This window comes from Lethenteron reissneri, chromosome 17 (genome assembly GCF_015708825.2).
Source record: "Lethenteron reissneri isolate LAM-NWPU_2019-01 chromosome 17, ASM1570882v1, whole genome shotgun sequence".
Taxonomy (NCBI): Eukaryota; Metazoa; Chordata; class Hyperoartia; order Petromyzontiformes; family Petromyzontidae; genus Lethenteron; species Lethenteron reissneri.
The window spans coordinates 1,391,203-1,417,422 of NC_083795.1; the positions used below are offsets into that span (position 1 = coordinate 1,391,203).

A 26,220-nucleotide genomic window follows, 5' to 3' on the forward strand; every position below is an offset into this window, starting at 1 on the left:
AATGCCCAAGACTTGAGAAAAATTGTGCAATTGTACTGTACAATAAAATGGACAAACCGTTGGTTTGTGACAAAAACACACTTGTCCAGTTTTTTTTTAAGTGACACTTATCACGCTGTAGCTGTCACAATGTGTGTGCTCATTTCCATATCTCGGATACGTGTGCCACTTTGCAGTATGTGGGTGGAGCGGTAACGTAGTGGTTTATGAACGCTCACACACACCAACATTCGCCACTAAGTGGCCTGTGCCAGGCTAGGTGTCGAAGGCTCCCTGACAGAAAGTCACGGGACAGACCCAGGTGACTGACTGAGGTGACTGGCAGACGCACCAGTTGTGCCCCCCACTGTGCCAACTTGCTGCATTTTATCCACCCGGCAGTCCGCTCGTTGTTGTGAGCGTCGCTCCTTTGCCCTCCATTGTTGTTGGAGGGCGACTGCCTCCAACTGCTGAGTAGTAGCGTCCTTCACGAACCTCCTCCACCGAGGTCGATCTTGACACCGCTGGTACCAGTCTTCGGCAAGTCCACTCAGCTCCACAATCCACCCGTACCTTATCGGTCCATCTCTTCTCCAGCCCGTACACATGCATACACAAACACCGACACGTACACACACACACACACACCCCTTTGCGTACACACAAAGACAAAGATTACCCGTTAACAGACTGTTGGGGCAAGTTCTGTTAGCGAGCAACTAACGAAGGCCGGCACGACACACGAGGGGGTGGGCGGCCAGCACCACGCCCGGCCGCCTTTTTCTCCCCAGTGGCAATGAGTTTTACACACCGCACCAAGTACTAATTTGATGCTGAGTCGACCTAGAGGAGACCCAGGACCGGTTCAGATAATCGTCACTGTGTGTGTTGGCCGTGAGCGGGAATCGAACTTGGGTAGCCGGGTTCGTAGTGCAGTGTAGCGCTAACCGCTACACCACCGTTCCCCGTACACACGCGCACATACACCTATGCATACACACACACATATCCCTATGCGTACACACACTCGCAACGCACGTGTCCCCCACCCGTCTCCATAGCGACGGCGCGTAAACAAACGCGTTGCGCGCCGCACTCAGTCGGCTTTCTGGGCAGCGGACGAGCTCACAAGCACCTGGGCAGTTCGAGGCGAGCTCTGTGTGTCCGTGCGTGTCTCTCTGCCTGTGTCCGCGTGTGCGTGTCTCTGGCAACGGGCTCATCACAGTTTGTCCCATGGCCACAGTAAGCCAGCAGCAGCGGCAGCGGCGTGCTGGGGACTGCGCGCTGCCCGGGCAGCAGGGCTCCTCGTCCTCCTCGTCCCTCTCCTCGGGGCTGATGGGACCCGAGGGCGGCATGGACGAGGAGGCGCTGCAGGAGCTCTACGCGTGGATCGACACCGTGCCGCTGTCTCGGCCCAAGCGCAACATCGCCCGCGACTTCAGCGACGGCGGTAACGCTGCGGTGGCGAGAGGCGTGGGGGGCCGCCCCCCACCCCCCCGGCTCGCGTGTCCCCTCCAGTCGGCTTGGCCCTCGCTAATTGTGGAGGGGACCCGAGTCAGGACCGGTGCTTGACGGGGCGGCTGAAATCAGAATGGGAATGTTTCTTGAGACCGCAGGAGGAATCCGATGAGCTGTGAAGCTCTTGATGTCCGGTCAGGGTCGGGTCCGAACGTCACAATGATACAACGATGCAAAATAACGATAGGAGTGCAAAGTATAGAAGAATGTAATCAAATCAGTAAAACAATCAACAAATAAAATAAAACTTTTTTTTATCTAACCAGGTAAAGCCCACTGGGCTATTGGCTTATTTTTCAGAAGCTACCTTGCCACAAATGACAGCTCCACAAAGTGGCTTATCGTGTGGACATTTATAGCATCAAAATAATCTAAATTGCTGGGGTGAGCCCTGCACTGCAAATGTCCCTTTGGCACCACCCAAGTTCACTTGGTCGACCCCCACTCCCACAAATCCGAGAGGAGCTGGAGCCGGGCCTGGCACTGATATTTGGGGTTCGAATCCTGGCAAAGGACGGCTATGATGAAATCGGCTTCTTCTTCAGAGCAGCGAGACACTTTTTTTTAAAATATGGACACTAATAGTGGCTCAGAGGGATTGTGTCCTGGAGTCGAACTCATGTTGCCCGATTCAAAGTGTAGAGCACAACCACTGTGTCCAGGGTGAGATTTGATTGGAGGGATGTCCAAAATGTTTTATAGCAAAACTAATGGAGCAAAGCACTTTCATAGAGCTTTAGACCAGTGATTAATTTGAGGGTAGCATTACTGCATGGCCGTGTGCTTTGCAATGCTTCCATCCCTCCAAAGTAATGTGTCTGTATAATATATTGCGTGAAATGAGCAGAAAACATTTACTTTGTTTTTGTAGTGTGCTTTAAGCAAATAGAAACACATTTGTGCCAGGCCCATATTTGCCGTGGCATTATTACCTCCCCTTATGTTTACACCCAATGGTCGGAGTTCAGACTTTCCATCCTGTTCCTGGCGTTGGAGTTCACTTGAGTGGCTTGTCGAGCCGAGCGCCGCCTAAGTGCACGAAGACTCAGCAGCAGCCGCAGTCGCCGGCCTCATTAAGTGCCGGCCAATATGTTCACTTGCCCTCGTGTTCGCGACAGTGCAGGTGCGATGCGATATTCATCTCACACGCTCCGCAATGACATCATTTGTGTAGCTCGCGAACCGAGGCTTGTGCTTACGCATGCACCTGTGACCACAGCAGAATGACATTTCACATTTGTGTGAAAACATTTGGCAACAAATAGGCAGAGAACAATGTAGCCCCCTCCCTAGCAGTGAGTTAATGAATTGTCAAAAGTCTGCGGTCATGATTTGATTCGAGGTTTAAATTGAGCCGTCACATTTGTTTTACGGTATTATTTTTGTGCTGTTTGCACGGTTTTATCCATCCCACGGGGCAAATTGTAGGAGGGTTTTATTAGCATGTGATTTATACTTTATAACGCATTGCTAATTGATTTTCACAAGCACAATTGATGCACGCATTGAGAGTCTTAAGAGTTTATTTAAATCAATAAGTGCATAGTTACATGCCGAGTTAAGAGTCCAGTGGGTTTATCTTACTGCTCAAAATGTGAATAAATTACTGTGTTACTTCAAAAGCCATACTTTTTGAAATCTACAAATATGTCAGTCATACCATTACATGATAGTTTGTGATTGAGAAAGTATTTTTTACCTACATTTCTTCCAATTGTTGCATAATTTGTGTTAATTGCATTATCCCCAGTATATACAGTGAATAGAAAATAATGCTACATTATACTGTCCACATCCTACATCATCATTATTATTAACAACCATGATATATTCACTGCTGGATGAATGCCGCAACATCTCATCATCCAACAATGCAACAATCCATCTAGAACCTGCACATTAACTGACCACCGTCTATTGTCCCATCTTGAGACGTGCCCTGCCCAAGTCAACTTCTCTTTACAGTGTTTATGATGTCACATCGTAAAACCTCTAAAAACGTTGACCCTCACTGCCCATTTTCTCGCGCCCCTTGTGCGTGTAACGCAGTGATGGTGGCTGAGCTGGTCAAGCACTTCTTTCCCCGGATCGTGGAGATGCACAATTACATCCCGGCCAACTCAGTGCAGCAAAAAATCAGTAACTGGAATACGCTCAACAGGTGTGTGCAAGCGTAGAGCGACGACTGGTGACTCTCGCCAGGTGTGGCGCGGACGGTAGTGCAGAGAAACCCCATTGTTGTACTGTACTCTGTGTTCCTCGCCTTCACCACCTTACACTCACCAGCATGGTGAAGCATGGTTAAGTAACCCCAGTGACAAGCACGATGTGGGGAGGTCCTCAGCCCACGGTGGGTTTGTTTACACAAGGGCTGCGCATGGACAATATTTTAGGCTGTCCTTTCTTCTGAGCAGAATTTTACAATGTCTCTTGAAAACACCCAAAAAATTTAAGAAAGGTTGGGACACAAACATTTAATATTGGTTTATATTACGTTGTAGACGTTTAAAAATGACATTTAAGGTAGTAATAATAGGTAACTTTAAAAATAAACAAAAAACGTCAAAAATTATTATGTTTAACATATGTGCCTCGGCTCTGAACTAGGAAATCCATCCGTGAGTATTAAGCGATGGAAATGAACACTACCGATTAGCACGGTTGGGTACGTACGGTGGGAAAGAAGTTCAACATGGATACATAGATACGTACATTTCAGCGGGGGGACACTTTAACTTGACTTGCAATTGTTGAATGCGTCAGCGAGTGTACGTGTGCACGTGTATTCGTGCGTGCTCGTGTGCGAGTGATTTTAGGAGTGTACGTGTGCGAGTATATTAGTGAGTGTGTGAGTGTATTTGTTATTTACATTGCAAAATGGAACCTATTATTAGAAATGCGTGTTACATGGGGGCGGAGGAGCGACGCTCACAACAACGAGCAGAGTGCCGGGCGGATAAAACACAGCAAGTTGGCACAGTAGGTTGCACAGGTGGTGCATCAGCCACTCATCTCGGTCACCTCAGTGAGTCGACCCATGGCACCTGGTTCTGCCTCGTGACCTCCTGCCAGCGGGCGTTCGACACTTCACGTGGCCTTAACGTGCTTGGCACAAGCGCCGTGGTAACGTCACCGCCACTTAGTGGCGAATGGCGGTTGTTGGCGGTTGTATTAGCTAGTGTACATGTGTATTGGTGAGTGTGCGAGTGTATTCGCGAGTGTGTTGGTGCGTGCTCGTGCTTGTGCGCGTGTGCACAGGAAGGTGCTCTCCAAGCTGTGCGGAATGCACGTCCCGCTGGACGTGGTGCGCAGCGTGACGGGGTGCAGCCCCGGCGTGGTGGAGCTGGTGCTGCACTCGCTGCGGCTCAAGCTTCAGGAGAAGACGCAGGACAAGCAGCAGCGGCGCCAGCAGCAGCAGCAACATCATCAGCAGGGCAAGGGCCCTATGAAAAATGGGCAGGTGCCAGCTGCTGCTATCAAACACTGATTCCGCTAAGCACATCGTCCCCTTCTATTTATGAGCGCGATATTCTTGACATGAGATATGTGGCCGGATTCATTCGTTGAGGGAAAGATAGCTCCAACCACTGTATTGAAAAAATTATGTTAGCTGAAAATATTCGCAATTTGCTCGTATTGTTCACAAAATGTTGGCTAAATGGAGCAGTGTGCATCACCATTGGGCACCTTGAGGCGGTTGTGGAAATTCCAAGAGGTGCGGTGGGCTGAGTCGACCCGTGACCAAGCTTTGAACTTGCAAACTTTCAATTAGATGCCAAGTGATCTAATTACAGCACCACCTGTCCAAATACCTTCTCTGGGATCTAATCTAAGTAAACGAATTTAACTCTTTGACCAGGGTAAACGTTGTCTCCGATTTGTACAGTACCTTGTGGCATAGTGAAACTACATTATAATGAAGACTGTAATTTGTATATTAATGATGATGTTAATATATACTAATGTAGAGTTCATTGCATTGCTGCTACAAACATTAACATTTCATCATGCTGCATTGTAAGAAAATGTAATAGTGTTTGTACAGCACACCTGCAGCACCACTGTAAAGTTTAATGTTCTCTATCAGCCCACTGCGAAATCAAGCAAACATGTTGTGGTTGGATGTTGTGTTTAAAAGTGTTCTAATGGCAGTGTGTGGTTTCGATGTGTTTGTGTTGTGCAGGATGTGGAATACTACAGTACCAACATGCAATCCCCAGGTGAGTAAGTGCTTAATTTATTCCTAAGCTTGGTTGGATAAATATGAGCTAAATAAAGTGATGTTTAAGTTGTACAATCCTTCGAGTACAACTTTTCAGTCTTCTTTATTAATTTATTTAATCAGTTCATGTAATTAATTGTCATTAGTTTCTAATTGTCCTCTATAGGATGACAATTTTATCAGCTAAATAAAAATAATTGTCATAATTCAAATGCCTGGGTATTGTGCAGATAAACAATAGATGTTCAGATTTCTCACTGTTGTGAAATACACTCAGCTTGTCTTAAACGTTTTGTATTGAATTTAAATGTACAGCAAGACTGCTGCTTATATATATAAGTGATTTTATTCCGAATCGAATATAAGATTTATTACAGCCATGTGTCTCTTTGAAAACACTTCAATTTCATGGTAGATATAATTTACAATCAACAAGAATGCTTGAGTCTTTGAATGTGATGCCAATGCTTTGGGTGCAAATGTTTTTTTTAACACACCTTTAAATAATGGCATCTTAAAGATGCATCTGTCTCCAATGGTTGTCTCCAATACAACTAAGTTCATTATTATATTTTTATATTCCCAGCAATGATACCAGTAGTCTGTAAAGTAATTACATCATAAACTGTCATTGCAATGGTGATTGTAACTTTTAGCAGGATACCATGTTTTACACAATAGCACTAGTTTTTCACGTTAAACGCCCACCCACAAAGCATTAACGTATCTACATTCATAACCACAACTTGCCACTGCTCAAAGTGAGTAATGAATGAATGGATGGTGGTGGTACTCCTCGCTGGGGGCCACCCTCTCCACATGGCACCAACTGTTGACTCACACCAAGGGGCACTCTTTATTAACAACCCCAAAGAGTGGACGACGGGCTGAGTTCACCTCCAGACTTGCATTTGAACTTTTGACTAATTGTGAGTTGCGCTCTTTGGCAGCAGCACGACTCGCCACATGCCGTTTTTTAATCGCACAGGTTTACACGCCCACTCTGACAATGTGCCACATACTTTTTGCAGGATAATTAAGATATGCTCTATACTAACAGTATGCAGTATTGGTAGAAACATGCCATACTGCTTAATGACACACAGACACGTACTGTGGTTGACATGAACCCAAAATGTCAGATTAATTTACCCTTTCCCACCCACCTACTTTTCACCCCATCTGTCCCGGGGCTTTCTGGAGAGTGAGATTGTGCGATAAACCGATAACGAGTCAAAGTCAACAAGGACATTTTTTGGGTGCTGTGCGGCTTTCTCGTCGATGACCTGGTGGCAGATGCATGACATCCCACTGGCACTGTTTATTTTCGCCGTATTACATGTGCAGAGCCTGTCCGAATGCTGCAGGCAACTGACATCTCTCTCAGTCAACCGCTGAAGCGTGAACGCCTAGGCAGCTGTCGTGCTAATTGTTGGCACACCTCAAGTGATTGTCTATAGAACATATCGCTTGCTTGTTTTCCCTGTGAGCGTTAGTCTGTCTTTACATCTCTGCGGAGTTGCTTTCAAATATTCCACGATTTCTCTAAAAATCCCTTTGACCGAGGTGGCATGAAGAACCAAGGCCAGTTGGGGGGGGGGGGGGGGGGGTTACTGGCCATGTCAAATGCGGCAGATATCCTGGCGATACATTCCCGAGGGACATTTGATACTTTGATAGTTTCATCTCAGCCTGTAATAAAATCACCCTGATTGCAGATCTCTGAAACGACGCAGGGTTGAGCCTAGTTCGGATTTGAATTGCACTCGAGTGTTTGTCTAAATTAGGGTTGTTAATGAGGTGGCTGGGTGGGTCAAAGGTCGGGGCACTGAGCTTGTATGCCTTAGAACGGAACGTGAGTTCAAATCTGACAGCTGCCCTTGATTAAACTAGGTTATCTAGTATAAGGAGTGATGGTTTCATCACTGGTAACTGATCTGTTTGGGGAATTGGGTTGGCACTCCCCTTAAACATTTGCTTTAAAAAAAATGCCATTAAAAATCCATTTGCAAAACATTTTTGGTTCAACAAAACAGAAAATGAGTGGCTAATTTAGTAATTTTCTCAAGCTTGTTTTTCTTCTCGGAAAAATGCACCCATAGATAACAGAAGTATCCATGGTTCTTCTTTAGTGCCATGGATAACACGATTTGCGGATAGTTTCACTGTAGTTGAGAAATGCAAACAGCAGCAAGTACGATTTGGAATGACTTCCTGCAGTGAGAGGTTTCAATGTGTCGAGATCCGTAGCCAGTGCTGGCGGTATGCTCTGTCATAGTTTGATGGAGCTTAGCATCAGCATCATCATCATCGCTGGGGAAACAAAGGTGCCGACATCTTGCGTTCTATTCTTGGGGTGATAGGTGCTCGCAAACAGTGCTTGCAACCAGCAGTCGATCCAGACTACAGGGGGGATCTTGTGTGTGTTGGCTCATTTCAGTGGTAGTAACACCACAGGCTTTTCTCAAGATCCACTCTTTAATTCTGTCATTGTTATTTTTGGTCATGAATGGTGATGGATGCTGTATTGCCAAAGCAAGAAAGGGAAATTTCTTCCAGCTCCGTACACTGGGGCCATAAGAAAAGCCTGTGTCGGTTTTTTCCTGGGCCCAATCCTGTTTTGATTACACTTTGCCTTTTGATGGAATGAATAATTGAAATATTTTCTTCACTTTTTTTTTACCTTCAATAAAAAAAACACGTGCAAAGAAAAATAACCCCACGCTTAGCAGTGGAACACTGGATGAGCCAACGTGGCTTACGTCAGGCGCACAGCGCCACCAGCGGCGGTTGTTTTGGGAAGAACCCGGGAAGGTGTCGGCCGATGGTAGAGGCGGTAGCCACCACGCCGCTTCTGTAGTGGTCGCAGCACATCTTGTACAACGCGAGCTGCACAATCCGTCCGTGATGCACACGTTATTCGTTTGCCCAGATTGGGTGTTGTTTTAAGCTTCCTTGAGATGCTGTGCATTTTCAGCATTTTGTCCCTAGCCTCATTGGCGGTATAGTAACAGGAAGGTGATCAGCGTTAAGGTGCGCGAAGCCAAATCAATTGATTGCCTGTTGAGGCTGATGTAGTAGAGGCTTTTTTGGCCTTGTCAATTTGTTTGTGGGTAAAATTGACGATGGCACTGTCACAAAATGAACGTGGCTTAATAAAATGTCACGTGTGTCTGTGCTCAAATGAGGATTGCGCACGGATACTCTTTGGTAGCCCTGAGCAAGGGAAAAGCAACCACTTTTGACTTCCCGCTAAAGTGGTAATCATGTTCTTGACCTCAGAGGGATGACAGGTTACCTTGACCCCTAGCCCAGGTGACCCCCAATGGATTAATACCAACTTAGCTTCTGATTGTGAGTCGAGTACTCTAACAATAGCATCGCTTGGCAGAATTAATGCTAGTCTAATGCCTTGGCTTTAACATTCACTTCACGGGAGAGAGTACGCTTGTTGTTAAATTGCAGGCAGCTGCAGAACAGAACTGCTGACCACGTGCGAACTGCTGGCTTAGCGGCAAGCACGTTGACAACTGGGCTGCCCTGCCCTCAAAATGGAGGCTCTGTTTACGGACTAAAGCCAGTGGAGAATGTGGAGGTGCCAATGTTAGATATTGGTGGAGGAGGAAGGGCGAGAAGGAGATCTGGCAGGCGATGGGAATTGAGGTGGGGGGGGGGCATTCTTTAGACGTGGAGAGGGAGAGAGTGGAAGTGGCAGAAGATGGTGTCGGGGCAAGCTTGTGGATTAAGACTGCCTTTCAGCCCGCGGGCAGCCGCCAAGACAAACGTCGCACCGACCGGCATACCGTGTGAGCGGAAATTCCTCCCCGCGCACGCCGGGAGGGGCTGCCTGGGAACCTGGTGTGGCGAACGAGTGCCAGTCTACTTCGCCGGAAGCTGTGCTCCAGCCCCGCAAGGCACTGACAGACAGGCTCGGGGTGACCTGAGAGAGAGCATATTGATTCAATTCTCTTTTTTACACGGTGAAGGAGTGAAAGTCTGGTGACATTCATTCTCCCTTTTGCAAGGGAGACACAAGTAGCCATAGCTAAATAAGGGTAGTATATATGTATGTACGCCAGAAGAACAAGAAATACGCAGACAAAAATATCTTCGAAGAGGAACTTTGCGACATTAATTCTATTTGTAATATCAGGTATTATAAGTCACAGATACGATGACCATTGGATGAAAGCTTTGCGTATATTCAGTTTTATGTAATGCATTTGGTTTGTGGTTATGAATGTAGTTTTGCTCGAAGTTGCTACTCTCTAGCACCAAGGGGTTTATCACCGTTCGCGTTTAACTGTTTCCACTCGTGCCTCGGGTGCTCCAAGGCACTTGGGCTGCACCATCCCACATTTCAACGTCACCAGCTCCGGAAATTGCCGGGACATGTTTATTACATCAGGAGGGCTGGCACCCATCAATTTATTGCACTTTACATATTTTTGTTTGGGTTTTACCGAACTCTGATATCCGTCAAAAAGAGGAAAAACAAAGAAACAAAAAATCTATCCCTAAAGAATTCCGTTTGAAAATAAAGATTCTGTTTTTCTGTTCATTTTTCTGTCCTCGTGTGAAATGTTCGTGCAATCTTTTGGTGCAAAGTAAAAAAATTGGCGGAATTAATTAGTCAGGGGCTTTGATGGCTCCGAGAGTTATGGGGTGGGCGTCATCTACAAACACTGTTCGTGCGAGTCTAGTATTTTTGTTCATTATTTACGAATAGATAACAACACATTAGCAAGACATGCTGATGTTGTTTTAACGGGAGTGCTTGCACTGCTGCGTACAGATTTGGCAAAGTTAACATTCTGCATCGAGCAAAGAGGTGGTCCTTTTGCATGCGTCATTGCCCATGCTTCCATCACAGTGTCAGCAAACTGCTTATATCTCTGCTAAAAGTCACGTAAAAATACCCAGATAGTCCTTCCAAAAAGCAAGGTTGTTAAATGAGCAACATCCTCCCACAAGGCTGATGTCACAGTTTCCAGTGCCCTTTGTTGTTGCTGCATGGCTAATGAGTGTACAGCAGACACGCTAATTTGATGATCTAGCACTCATTGAGTCACACGATTAACTCATTCACTTGCGTTCAGTCACCTCCTAGTCACTATTTCTTCCCAACTATCACAACTGCTGTTCCCGTCAACTTCAATCGTTCATTACTCCAGCCATGTTCAGGACTTGGTCCATCAGACTGCTCCGAAGCCCATTCAACCAACCACACTGCAGGTGGCAACACTTCTCTTTCTGCTGCTTCCCTCTTATGGCCTTGGTCAATTAAAGAAGCTTACTACTGCTAGTACATGACAATATTAATAGTGCTGTTTGTTGCCAGCCACTTGGTGTTGAGCCTGTGGGCCGATGCTCAGCAAGCGTGATTAAGAAAAAAGTGAAGTGCTGTGTTTTTCCACAGCAGAGTGGCTGTGGGCAGAGCATTCGAGTCAAATCTCAGTGTGGGTGAATTAAAGCCATGAGCACCAACATGGATAAATAATTATTTATTATTATTATTTATTATAATAATCGTATCATTGTTGAGACTGACCGTAGCCATAGCGATGTGGAATTGCCATCACGGTCCACCACTGCAACACATGACCATCTGAGCAATGGAAACAATGATTTACCGTTATGTATTTATGTTTACCTTCAATGTCTTCACCTCGTTATCCTTTTCTTGGAAATGATTTTCTGTATTGAAATTATAACAAAACAAAAAACCCAAAATAAGTTATTTGTATTTTAACGTAAAATATTTTGATAGGCGAGCCAAGTGACGTCACGAGCTCCTGCTGACGAGCCACAGACTGTCACAGGACTGGCACGTGTATCTGGTCACATGTGACGCCCCCACGTCATTAACCATCAACAGCAAACAAAACATGTGGACAATTAGTTTCATTATTGTCAAGCTGACATTGCTCTGCAACATATTTTTTTCATTATTATCTTAAAATAACTTTTGTTTGTAAAACTAACCCAGTGTGAATTGCACTTGATGATCCAAACACAACGTATTGGTATTATTATTATTTGCAGCCCATTGTGAGTCCTCTGCTGGATGAAGGCCCCCTGTGGCCATGTCAGTCATGGGGGTTGCCTGGCCAGGAATCAAACGCAGGCTGTCTTCTGCCATTGACCAAGTGCATTATACTGCGAGATGAAAATTGTGAACACATTTAAATAAGCTATTGCGTTCCTCTTTTGAGCAAGAGGCAACGCTCACGCAGTCATCGACGTTATCTTCCAAAGTCGGGTTTGGTGCCTTTCCACTCGAGCTATATATGTCGTTACAAATGCACCACTGCCAATGCAGCATCAGCGAAAAATGAGTCCCATCCCGTAAAATACAGCTCACGTCGGGATGCGACCCCAGCATTGTACATTCTTCTGGAATAGATGAATGCGTGAGATGGAAAGCGGCATGGCAGTGGATCTGAAACAGCGCTCCCCCATCCCTCCCCAAACAGTTGGAGGGGGGCGGTGGTGGGGAATCAAATAATGAAATTAATCACTCATCAAAAGGTACATTTGTAGCAGGTATTTATTCATTTGACAGCAAATATTTTCTAATCAATGTATTATTTTCACTTAGGCAGGGGCGAGAGGCCATTGAAGGTAGATCTGCTTTGCGAGAACTTGACTACCGTGTCATAGGGCATGCTTTTTCTAATTGACCTAAAGTCACGTTCATTGTCACATTTTGTATTCGTGCATTAAAGTGGCACCCAGCGGCCTGCGACCGAGCAGAATACCTAAAGGTGGATGCTGAGAAACTGTTCGTGATAACTTTGCTGGTTAGGTACCAGCTTTACAACAGTGTTTGGGTCTTGCAGAAGAAGGAAGTGATGTTGCGTCCTCGTATCATTGGTGTTGGGATGTGATAGTCTCTTGCTCCCTTTGATATGTTGATCTTTAAAGTCCATTCACTTTTGGCAATTCTTCAACCAACTATTCAGTTCTGGATATAGAACCATGAACCCACTGCAGTATGCGGCAAGTTTAAATCAAACGTGTCTCGTTCTCAATACGAAATAAAAGCATGTCTGCTCCAGAGCTATCAACGTGTGACAGCAGAAACTTAATTAATCTCGTGGCTTTTTCTTTGCTAAATAAAGAAACTCTACAATTAATCCTGGCAAGAGAAGCCGTGTGCATTATACTCTCGTATGCTTTATACGGGTAGTAACTCATCCAATAAAAGCACTCCTCCCCCCATTCATACTTAACCGAACGCACGCCAAGACTAAACATGGGAAGTGTCTGAGTCTAATATTACCAGCCCTTCAAGAGCTTGGCTCCACTTATTCGCAGGCAGAGAGCGAGGCTTGGGCAAGGTTACAAAAACTGCTTGGGTGTGACAAGGTTAGCCATTTCCCATGCTCTGCGGTATGTAGCGGGCTTCCGCCGTGCGGTGTGGCTGCTGCCTGCCGGTGGCCTGGCACGGGGGCCCTGGGGTGGCTTCCTGGGGATGGGTTGGTGTGGAAGCGTTGCTCCATGTGAGGTGTTATTCAAAGGAAGAAGGTTGAGCCCACTGTGGAAATGGACTCGCAGCGCCCCGGTGCCATTTTGAGATCTGGGTAGTAGTTTGTTGTCAAGGTGTAGTTCAAGTGCACGCATGCATGTGTTCACGCGTGCATGCGTGTATGTGCGATGTGCGTATTTAGATAGCTGGTATAAATCCGTCAAGAGCATTTGTTTGAAGAAAAAAAAACTAAAACTTTGACGGTTGTGACTTCAATCTTGGTCAGGTATCAAAACAGCACATTATCTCTCCAGGGTTGATAAAATGGATAACACTTTGTGAGAAGTCAATTGGGGGTTTTCATTAGAATGAACGAGACCCTGCCATAGGAATGTCGAATTTCCATCACTGGCTCAAGGTCATCAATGGACATGAGTGCCACCCCAATTTATCGGTTCGAGATCTTGAACCAGTTGTGGTAATTAATCAGTTTTAAGACAGGGACCAGTCTCTCCATGGCACAAATTCTATTGGATTTTACATTTTAACTGCTCCACATGCAAGCGTTTAATCCAGTCACTTTATTAAATGTGCTATTAAAGAATGCATTTATTTCGTAAGGTGAAAAAAAATACATTCTTTACTTCTTTCGCAAGTGTGACCTAAGCTACTGGAATTCCGACAGAAAGTATCTGATTTTGGTAATATCGTACTGCATTTGGGGTTCTGACTATGATACTGACACACTCTGACAAAGGTTTGACAGGTATTTTAAATATCTACTTCACGGTAACTTACACCAAAAATGTCGAGTAGGAATTAATGGAAAGCTGTGGAAATTAAGCTTTTAAATATATGAAAACGAACTCAGTCAAGAGTGTTGGCCTTGCGGCTAGACAGTGTAAGTGATCAGGTACATAAAAGCCTTTGTTTCGTGGCCTAAGGCTCCCCCAGTCAACGTGGGAGAAGCCCAGACAAGGATACTAATTGGCGTTGGTGTTCATGGCCGCAAATTATTCTTACATATTTTCACTTGTTTCCTCAAGAAAGCCTTACCGAGTCTTGTGACTTGATTTTTCCTTCGAAGCGATTTGCATGTCAAAGGAAACAGAAGGGACCAGTGAAATCCATTACTATTGAAAGGATAATCTGAAAATTCCTTACATACGAAATATGCTTCAATCTGCCTTCTCTCGTCGTTCTGACAGGGACCTTAGTGCCCCCTTCAGATGCCTATCCCATGCACATGACCTCAGCGCGATACACAAAGTGTTAATTAAATTAGGGTTGTGGCGCAGAAAAGTGGTAACCGCAATGGCATGACTACACTGTAGCGCGCATACTAATTCTAGAGGAATCCCCCCCCCCCACCTCCGGGTGTTTTTCGTTCTCTCGTTAAGCGAAACAACAGAAAACTGCTTTGCAGCGACAGAGCGACCGCTGTCTAAACAGCTTCACGATCCATCACGCACGCGTCTAGCGGAGTCCACTTGCTGGGGCTTGATTCCATCAGCTGATTAGCACCAGGCCCCATGGACGGCCACGCGAACGAGCGAGCCGCCCCATGGCCTCCACTCGCCCCTGCAGGCTCGGTCCCGTCAGTCGAGCGGGCCCTGCCCAAGCACGATCCCGAGCTGACCCTGGGCTCACGGCACGAGACGCCACGGCTGCCGGATGCCTTCTGCGAACAGGAAGGCGCAAAGCCGCCGCCGCTGCCGTGGCCGGGAGGGCGTCACGTTGGCTCCGTCGGGGATTTGTTTGGCACCGGCGGCATTTGGGCAGTGGAATTATTTTACAAAAAGTGGCGTTTTTTTTTCATTCGCTAAAGCATGGTATTAGAGGATTTGGATTTATCTCAGAAAATCCAAAAGCTAAAACAAATTGAAAATATTGAAACGGTTTTCTTTCGTACGGCCGATGTAGATGGCAGAGCAACAACTACAATTTCACATTATTTTATATAGCCTTGTTTTTGTATTCCTTTATTGTTTTTCAACGGTTACATCTCTGATATTTTTCTTTCTCTATGTTGTGTGTGTGTCTCTCTGTGTCTCTGTGTTGTCTCTCTCTGCTTGTGTGTCTGTGTCTCCTTGTCTGTGTTTTGTCTCTCTCGCAAATTTAGTTCTACCTGATGATGGTTGCTTGTGTTGCAATCGAAACGTCAATTTATATTATTTAATTTATTTTCTTTCTACGTGACTTTAGAGTCACGAAAGCTTAAAATCATCTCTGATATTCTTTAAGTGTTTTTACCGAATTCCATCCTCACCAGGTAGCATCGTGCATTTCCACACCCACTGTTGACACAATTCCCTCCGCCCCTTCAGATCCTTCGCTGTCTTCTCTGCCTGTAATCATCGTTAGACCCTATTGTGTCATGTCTCTCTCGCTGTGTCTAACTATCTGTTCCAATGTCTTCCTGTTTTACGTGTGTTGGTTTCTGTTGCAATGATCTTAAGAGGCACATTTCATATTGTTGTATGTATGTTCAACTTCTTTCGCACCGTATGTAGCCAACCGTGCTCATCGGAGGTGCGGGGTAAGGACAACAAACTCAACACAAAAAGCAGTTCTAGAGGAATGCGTTTTCAATCTCGATTTCAAAGTGCATAGCTCCAGTCGCTTCCTAATATCAGACTGAAGAGCGTTCCAAACGGCCGCAGAAGCGCATTTGAAAGCGCGTGATGCGGTGACCGTCTTCGTTTGATGGCCTGCCGAAAGCCGCTGTGAGGATGACCGGAGTTCACGTGATGGTTTATGCTCCTTGACGAGATGCAAAATCTTGCATTATTTGCCTTCATCACTCCTGTTCAAAAGGTCGGTTTTACACAACCACCATGGCTACGCAATCTTCAGCTATGCCGAGCAATCTGTGTGTTGCCTCCTCAGAGCTGGGCAGGGGTGGGTATTAACCAAATTAATTCCTGAACCAATTTAAGATCATAGCCTTTTGATGCTGTCACTGGGGACTGGACTGAAGTCATCCTACGTGCTCCAGATGGTTGTTTTGAGGATGAGAGTCTGGCATTCCAACCCAAGATATCCATGCAGCCGATTCACCAACGTGACACATGGTGGTATTATTAGCATTGGCAGCATAAGCACAACAGGACGTGTTATTCAGCAGTGAAGGAGAATGGCTGATAAAGGTACTGCCGGTCACAAATGCTCCTAATGTTGATGGTTTGTTGTACTTGAGTTGCTGTTAAACCGAAAACGTCAGTTTTACATCTGACACACCAGCATGTGCTAGTGCTAAAAAAAACAGATAAATACAAAAGTTGCCGTGTAATATTTCTACACCGAAACTTGGCAGAACAATAAGGTCTCCGCAGTGTTGTTTTGCAGCCAGTTCTCTGAAAACTGGTCACGATCGCGCCCTGAAAGACGCATAATGCTGAACAGCCCCGAGGTTCCACGATGGGTGGGGAACGTTGCACATCCAGACATCTGGTTTGCTCATTTTGTAACACAGCAAGCGCCCAGATGAACCACATCGCCTCATTGTGTTTGTGTAAGAATCCACTCGGGAGCCAAGGGACATTAGAAATCTGCAAAAGCACGGAGGGCTCGATGGCTCGGGGCACTTATGGCCTCGTCTAGGGCGCTGAGGCAGCACTGCTGAGCAGAACCTTGCTTGCAAGTGTTGGGAGATCTCTTAATTTATACCATGTTTTTCAGTGCTGTATGTTAAGATAATTAGTGTCGCCCATTACTGACTGAAAAACATGCAATACAATATTATTTCGCTTAATACAGTCTGGTTCAGCCTAACTCGGAGGATAATGTTTAAATATACGTACACTATTGGATAATAAATTGTATACCAAATCACATTTGGCACTTTGTGAAGCAGACCAATTTTTGTTGTTGTGGGAAAATGTCCTGTTAACAAGAAATGAAAAGTAGCTTTGTGTTTTCTTCCAGGATTGTTTTTCATTGAAATTGTTTTTCGTTGTTGTGCTTTATGTAGAAACTTAACAAAATTGATTGCCTCTTGGGGAGCAACATTGATTTTTGGACAGATTGAGATGCTCAGTAGATTGCTATATTGTGTTAGCAAAGATGAAAAACACTCAGAAAGCAATACAAATGTTTAAATGAATATCCATTTATATTCTCAGAAATATGGAGCTTATTTTACCCAAGTAAACTAGAAGTTTTTGCTGTCATTTCAATATAAGATAACTTCATCAGTCTGCATTGACCAGCAGGTTGAAGCATTGTCTAACAACGCCCTTGACTGATGTGGCATGGAGGGCTTTTATTCAGCAGTGGATTTACCAAGGGCTGGACATTGTTTTTGTTGTTACTGTGTCACAGTGAAACCTCCCAATGCATACACCTACTACGTCGTCACTGACGGAGAGCTCCTGATCAGGAATTGCATGGATGTTGTTTATCTTATCGTGGGAAATAAAAGGCAGTCTGTTACCGGTATATAGGGATGTGGTGTTTTAGTGCTGTCACAAACATGGTCTTTTTGAGTATAAAAGCCACTCCTACTTTTAATAAGCTAAATTGGAACGTACTGCCATCCGATGTTGTTTTACGAGATATATATACAAGGGAGATTCTCACTTTGATGCACTATTTAATTCTACGGTTATAATGCAGTGTCTGCCTTACTCTCGACAGCGTACTACCTTTAAAAAAATGTGTGGTTTCATTGAAGACATTTGTCTCGTTATTTAAATGTCCTCATGCGCTGTGAAGCAACCTCGTTCCCGGTCAAGGTCCTTGTAACCTTTATTGGAAAGTTAAATCATCCTCGCGTTGCTTGCGTGTGTGGGGTGGTAGTGCTTTTGTGACGAAACGTAACATTTACAACACACTCACACGAGCACACCCTTACAACGGAGTGGTAAATCGTATGCCCCTTCTTAAAACCTCCAGGGATGCTCAGCTAAGTTTGTTGTTGTTGTTGAGTCCGATCTTCCTCGGATTTCTCCTGGTCTCGCAGGCGGCTCGTGTGCATTGCCTCCAAATGTTTTCGCGTTAAACGCTGCGACGAACTGTCTTTTTGTGGCCGCTAATCAAGCCCTCTGAGTGACGACGGAAAGAAGGCCAATGAAAACAATGTTAACGATCTCTGCAGTTCTGCCCAAGTGTGTTCAATTCTTGACGCACAATGTGCAGTCATATTGGCCAGCGCTGCAGTTTCACTGTGGCCGTTAATCATTGAGCGCGTAACTTATTTGCAGGAGGCGTGCACGCTCACATACGTGTAACAACAACAACAAGTGCCCTCGTGCATAGGGAAACCATCAGCGTTGCTGATTATGACCACTGGTGACACTTGTGATTATCTGCTCCTGGAGAGAAAAGATGCACATGCCCCTGGAATTAAGTTCTGCAGACCTTTGTGTGAGTGGGGTGTGCTGCAGTCCTGGTCGATCAAAGCGACGTGGTTTTGATTGCTAACCAAGCACAAGACCAACGCCAGTCCTCATTTAAATCTGGCCTGGGCCTTCTCCTTTAAATGTGGCCCGAGCCGAGCACTAGGCAGACAAAGGTTCGATGGGCATAGAACTGGTTTCACCACTATCAGGTGCTGTGTGGCCTCAATAGGTGTTCACTAAAAGCAATTTCCCCAATACAATAAGATATTATTGAGATCTTTATGCACATATCACTGTAATAAACCTTAGCTTCCAATCGATGTATTGTTCACAATCTTCTCATTCGCTTTTTAAAGAGAATCCTAAAAGACTTATTTCATGAGCATTTTTTATCCGCACTTGTTAAACCCAAACACGTGTTCATGCAGCATGTTGGGTTCCAAATGCTATGATGCATGCAATAGATGCAACATCTGCTTTGCTGCTTTTGCATGGTGATGCAGTGTTTTTAGAAATGGATGTGACAAAATGGCTGCTATTGCATGATGGCATAACACGGCTCTGTGATGTCGCACTAGGAAACGGAGTCCGGCCTGTTGAATGGTTTGATGAGTTATTTAGGTTTTTATAAGGCTCGATGGGCACATGTGAATACCCTAGCACTTGAGACTGCTTTACACGCCAGCCTAACCAATGGCTTTCTTTCTCTACCTACACTGATGTCATGCATCTGTGCAATAACCTATCCACGAAAGCAGCTGCACAGTGTGAGCTTTAGCATTGGATACTTCAACGACCTTTGCAAGAGTAGCGTTGCGCATGTTTACACGTAAATTACAACACTAATGATGTGTACGATATATCTGATTAAAGAAATACATTCCAAGCATTGACCCTTTACAAGCCGAGTGGTAAAGCAGCGTAGCACTACTTCCATTCACTTAAACTACTTTTAATTGTATCATAAAATTCATGAATAGGTGGATAAAACTTAATTGGAGCATTACTCGCGCTGTATATAACCAATTAGGGATAGAGCGTCTTTATGATTCTTCGAGTACTGGGCCGTATCAATTTATGTTGGTAGGTCCAAGTCAGGCCCATGGCCGCCTTTAGATGACTCACCACAGTCAACTTCCCTCAGCAAGTGGCGCTCATTGTGAGCCTGGAGGAATGAATGATGATTCTATTTGACTCAGGCTGGAATTTGAATTCATAGCCTCTGCAATGGCGTACAAATCTTTCGACTGCTACCTTCTGCTGAATAATTTATTGATGAAGCCAAATGGATTGCCTTAGTTTAAAATAACACGAACCGCCCAAGCATAACTGCAAGCAATAGCATTGCAAGTACAGTAAGTCCATTGACTATTTCTAAAAGGTTTATATGTGTAGGCTCAGCGACTGTGGAAACTAGCTCTATCTCTTAGTATGTTTTCTATGTAATGGTCTTTGACCATGCAATTTGTGTTAAAGCTATTGAACTGTAGTTTAACACTCAGATTTTGACTACATCATTTAAAAACCATCAGTGTTAGAATTAAATGTGTGAGATAACACACCTAAATACATGGTAGACGTTTCAATTTGACAGCAGGTTAATTCCTCCAGACATGTTGGACTGTCGCTGGGTGACTCGGGTGGTTGTCTCGTCATTGCCTTTTAGAACATCGCACTCTTCATTTTCTTTTGTCCAACAAAAGTGTGACGAGCATGGCTTGGCGTGCCCCCTGTCAATATGCTCATGAGTCATGCCTGTCATGTCTTATCAGGGCACAATACTCGACTACCCCACAGCCATATGCACAAATCCTACCAAGAATTGTGTCACTAATGTCTTTGTCCCCTCTTGTTGCGTTGTTATTCTTGCCAAGACACTTCAGTTGACCATCGGATAGAGCCATCTGTTTAAATGAGTGAAACTTGGGCAATCATATTTTGTCATAAGTAAAAATACCAATGTGTGAACCAAATAGAAGGTGAGCATAACATAAAACACTTAATGGGCAAAACCTGCAATACCTTGCAGCTTCAATCGCGTATTTAGCAATAAGCAGAAATACTGTGGATTATCCCCCAAGCGTGATCTAACAATGAATGCATGTTTCATGAAAATATATATATGACTGCACCACGTATCATTACACATGTGCTAACATTGTACCACAGTGTTTATATGTGAGTTACTATTCAATTCAGCGGCGCAAAGAATGAAAAAGCTCTGGAGTTACTTTCTGTTTTTAAAATATGTTGCACGCGGAAGTTCGTAATGCCATATCTGGCCGTGCAAAAGTAAAAAAATCCCCTTAATTTAAACGACCATTAAATCCGATGAAGTGTTTTATTGATATGCTCTGCAAAAGTGCTTCAGTCAACTGATTTCTCAACCAACATGCGTAAAAGTGTATGCGATTGCACGGTCATATTTCTTAAAGCAATTATCTGCTTTTATAAAAAAAACTTTACTGTCAGCAAAGGCAGTACACTTCATGCTGCAAGCAAGCCTACCACAATTCACACGTGGCTTTCTGTGTGGAAGGGCTGCATTATTTCTGGCATTCAGCCCACCACCAGGAGATGGCTGCTGCGTCATCATTATCACATGTTATAGAGATGTTTCTATTTATTGGTTGACCGTGTTCAGTAAACTTAAGAATACGTTTTGGAAAATATAAAAAATTTGCAATTGGAAGTAGTAACATTGCATTTTGTATTGTTTGGTATTACTTATTATGCCTTCAGCTCTCAGCGAATTCGATGTACTGGCTTGCAAAGTTTGTAATCTGGTTGTAAGTGGATATGACGCCTTACTAGTGAGGCTGATTGAAAGCCAGTCAATCACACGATAATCACTGAGTTTGTTCTCTGTCACAGCATCATTCCTTGTTCCAAGGCCACTTTCGTGTTTTAACTATCAGTGTGTTATCTTTAACTTACTTTAACATTTTGGTCACTGATCCAGGCACTCCTCCAGTTGTTTATAAATATGATAAAACAGTATGTACAATGGCACTAGATTACAGTGATATATACAGTACCACACTACGCCAGGAGTTCCCACTGCTCTAAGGATTCAAGGACCTAAGATCTTCTATTCTTGGCTGTGGCTGACATCAGTGATGATTGACAGCTGATGTACCAGTTCTGCCCTCATCACCAATTTGTCCATCGGCTTCATCACCAATATTCATTGACCACCATAGTGAAGTATGGTCAAACAACCTTCCGTGACTGACACAACTTGGAGAGGCATTTATCCAGTGATGGACTTACAAAGGGCTGAAATTAACTGCAGTAATTGTAAAAGCCACAATGACTTCCCATTTAGTGTTAGGGTCCATGAGTTATTGGGGAAAATTATTAACCCAAAAGAGATGAAGGACTGAGATTTGAACTTGCAACCTTCTGATATATGCAGGTTAATTAAGGTATACAACACAATTACAAATTGCAATGGATATACTTAATACACTACATTGGATATAATTAATACACTATATCATGAACAAATAACACAATGGCTCTATTTCATGTATTGATGACAAACAAATTACCAGACAATTCCAGTAATGTGGTTAGTTTTTCCACCAAATATCGGTAGGAACTGCCTTTCATTCAAAACATGAAGTAAGCCCATTTTAAAAATATATATATTTTTTGTGTTATATAACAGTGTGTAATTTGTATAAAGAGTACAAATGTTTCCATGCTCAAATCATTGTTTGGCGCAGGCTCATTTGTGTTGGCAGCCCTGAGGTGGCTGTGAGAATGCGACATTCCTTTTGTAACGCCTTATCAACCAGGCAGAGATGATGCGTCAACCCCAAACTACAATTGGAACTCGCAAATTTCCAAGTGTGAGTCAAACAGTCTAACCGCAGCGCCACCCTGCCGGATAATAAATGATTACTTTAGTTTTTGTTTCTGAAGTTATTATTACGAAGGTCTGAATGACCCGATTTCAGTAATGTTTCGTGGGACCATGATATGGCAGAATAGCCCTGATTGTCTCTCTCACTTATTACGTCACTCTTCCTCACTGTCATTTAGGGCAATATACCACAACATCATTGTTGTGGTGCAGTGCTCGTTCTGACCATGTCTTATTTAATCCGCCGCTTCTCCCTGCATCACAATGCTCTCTGGCACCATCGGATGAGATCGGTGGGCGTGGAGCCTGGTTATTGCAAAGCTCGCAGCTTTCCGCAGACTGCGGTGGCTGCTGCAGGGAAGCTGTGAGCTGAGCGACAACTCGCTGTTGAACTTGGCTGTGAGCACTCCTCCCCGCCTGTGTGGGACCAGCGTTGAAGATCTCTGGTGGAAGCCGCGTGCTCTTCTCCACACAGCTGCAGCGAGTGCGTGCGGTCGATGCTCTATGGGTGCGTGTGTGTGGGGAGCGGTAGTGTATCGCTTAGCACAATGCGCTACGAACCTGGCGAGCCGAGTTCGATTCCTGCTCACGGCCAACACCAATAACGGTTATCTGAATCGGTCCTGGGCCTCCCCGAGGTCGACTCGGCCTCAAATGAGGACCTAGTGTGGTTTGTAAACATCACCACTGGGGAGACAAAGGCGGCCGAGCGTGGTGCTGGCCACCCACCCCCTCGTGTGTTGTGCCGGCCTTCATAGGTGTTCACTAACAACACTTGCCCCAACAGTCTGTTAAGGCTATACGGGGGATTTTTGTGTGTGGGTAAGTGTGCACATGCCTGAGCATGGCAAGTGTTAAGGTCTCACTGGAAAGGCACTTGATCCAAGACCTCCCACACACATGGAATTGCTCGTATTTCAACGATCATGTCAAGACATGGGCACAGAGCGATAGAAGCGTACAGATAAACCCCGCATGAGCAGCCGTAGCGCACGAGACTGAGCTCTCTTGCGGATTCCAGTATTTGGAGAAATTGTGCAGCGCTTGCAGAGGAAAGCTTGAGTACCCTCTGGCAATATAAAAATGAAAGGAGACATATAAAATACGGTGTAGATTAACAGCACGGGGAAATTATACGGCGCACCATATATTTCTACCATGTTATTTGAAGGATTCTTGAACAAAAAATGTTAAACCAATTACGTCCCAATCGTATTTTCCACACCTAGGTTTGGAGCAAAGGTTTAATTCCTTTTTAGTCCAGAATTTGCTTCAAAAGCAAAGCAACATCGTACAATGTTGAACAACCCGGAGGTTAAATAGCAGACCCTCACTCATTAGCATTCAATGGTCGGTTTTATGCAAGCACGAATCTTCGCGTGTCTTGTTTTTATTTCAGTTTGCAAATGTAGAGGATAAGCAGTCAGATAAGGGCTTGTCTGGCATAGGCGCCCATGCAAATGTAATTCTTCATGCAGTTATTGACGGCTGTAGTGACACCAAAACATCTGCTACGTATGAGAACCGATGGGAGATGAATATATGGAAGGTGCCCTTGAGTTGGACTCAATAGCGCAATGGTTGCTGGCTCACTGCTTTATTATATTGATAAAATGAGCTCCTTGACATGAATGTGGCACTCACCATCTGCAAGATCCTCCGTGAACTCACCACGCCTGCCTACCTCTCCCCTCTCTCATCTCACTCGACTCCTCGGCATCTTGCGACGCGGTCAAATTCGGATGCTATGTAAATCCCAAATGTATTGTACCGTACTCTGAATAATGTAGTTGGCTAGTGCTGTGGTCGAGCGCTTTGATTCGCAGTCGTAAGCTCAACTCAGGGTTAAAGCTCAACTCAACCCATTATTTCTCTAGGGCCGCTAAAAACAAGTTCCACCAGTGGTTCCATGTAGAATGTGCAATTTTCCACCTTTGGTTCAAGTTCATCCAAACAAATATACAACCACCCCCGCAACTCATGGGAACACGGGGGTTGTTTATTTTTTACTTTAAATATCAGGGGCTTCATCAGTACAGCTATTACTCGTATTACTCTATTCATTACATTACAGTGCTGCATATTACTCACATACGGTGGGTGGCCATGTATCCAAATTGTCTATTGTTTTCTGTGAAGCTCAAAGATCTCCTTTATAAACCTCGTGACACTGTTGGCGCATTTGCAAGCGCCTCGTTTTGAGAGCCAAAGTCCCGGGTGCCTTCATTTCCCCAGCTCTGGTGTTGACACACTGCACCATTCATTTTTATATTTTTGGCTTCATCTACCTCGGGGAAGCTCACGGCCCAGTACAGACATAAATTGTCACTGATGTTTATGACCAGGAGTATAACGCTAGAGCAGTTCGGATCTCACTGTAACACAAAAACAAGTATCAGCAGTTTAGCCGCATTGACTATTGTGATCGTGTTATGTTACTGAGCACCAATTATGACTGATATGAGACATGATCCTGTGCAAGCTCAATCTGGCACTGACAAAGTACTCATTAAACATTTGGAAGTTTGTGGGTTCAGATTTTGGTTTGGGGGTTCAATCAACCCATAGTTCCTCTGGGGTTGATGAAACAAGTACGTAACCACTTCGTTGGGAGACCACAAAACAACGTGGATATATGCAGCAGATCTCTTCTATAGATGTCCTCTAGAAAATTAGTTCCACATTGTAGGAGTGTGCAATATCCACCACTGACGTTGGTTCTCGGATTAATGTGAGCGCTGTCACACGTTCACTGGAGCAGGGAGATGCAACAACGTTTCATGATGGCACCTGGGCAGTTGTGTGGCCAGCACTGTCCTCAGACAACTTTTTGCAGGAGCACAATACACTATGCATTCATTTTACGCTGATTTTACCCAGAGGATACACATACCAATTGCTACTGGTCGTATGCATTTCCAGGAATTAAACCCAGATCACCAGGGTAATATTGCAGTTTTGCTAACAACTCTGTCATACCTCACCCATTCACTTGAAATTTGAACTTATATACTTCATCATTTTTTTATATTTATACTTTGTTGATTTGCTTAACTTTCCAATACTTTACATTGCTATCGTTTTTTGTACTTTTTTTGTTGTTGTAACTTTCTGACCTGCCCCTACTGGACATCTCTGAAAAAGATTTCCCTAGGATAAATAAATATGCAGATTTTACAAGCACCCCTGCATTCGCAGGTATTACAACAGTTACCTTAAGATTAAAATTAAGTTATTAAATTCCCAGGGCACCAAGTTCGGAGTGCGAGAAAATGCTCCGTCTCTTTGATTCTGCGTTTCCGGTGGAGGGAATTTAACTTGAGCTGGCGCTAACTTCTCCTGATCCCTGCGAAAGGCGCTCTTGACAACAACAACTTGAGTGTGAAACTTTCAGCACAGCAATTCCCATCGCTGAAGTAAAGAATACAGAGAAGTGTGTGGCAGTAATGTGCAGCCTCCCCCACCTACCCCTCCCCCCGGGACACCCTGCAGTTGGCTCGAAAGCTTACATGGGCCAAAGGAGCCCTTAAGAGGCCTAGTGTGTGGGGCTTTATATGGATCACACTTTTTTTTTTCAAAAGCCTCTTTGTTTCTACCTCTTTGTACGACACTGCATCAGTTAAGAATTTCTCTGTCTGGAGAGGAGCCAGATTCTAAGCAATGCATTGGGAAAAGCATAGCACTGCATTGATTTTGGACGCTTGCATGCGATTGGTTTGCAGGCTCCCTGAATCCACTCACCTGGCAGTGCTGTTAATGTATTCGCTCGATCCATCTCCAGCAATTGAGAGCTGCCTGCTCGTGTGCTTTGGTAGTG

At 44.6% G+C, this 26,220-nt stretch overlaps 1 protein-coding gene across 5 annotated transcripts in view; it reads left to right on the plus strand.

Moving 5' to 3' along the window:
- Positions 1-1,038: 1,038 nt before the first annotated feature.
- The window catches only part of SPEF1 (sperm flagellar 1), a 48,155-nt gene continuing 22,973 nt past the window's right edge, over positions 1,039-26,220 (plus strand). Inside the window, exons 1-5 of one of the 5 annotated variants that reach the window (XM_061552764.1) lie at positions 1,041-1,128; positions 1,223-1,429; positions 3,547-3,658; positions 4,756-4,957; positions 5,681-5,717. In XM_061552764.1, coding sequence (XP_061408748.1) covers positions 1,315-1,429; positions 3,547-3,658; positions 4,756-4,957; positions 5,681-5,717 — 466 coding nt within the window. In that variant the 5' untranslated portion in view covers positions 1,041-1,128; positions 1,223-1,314. Of the gene's footprint in view, positions 1,430-3,546; positions 3,659-4,755; positions 4,958-5,680; positions 5,718-26,220 lie in introns of all 5 variants that reach the window. The other 4 variants (XR_009755234.1, XR_009755233.1, XM_061552765.1 and 1 more) reach the window with 4 other exon arrangements.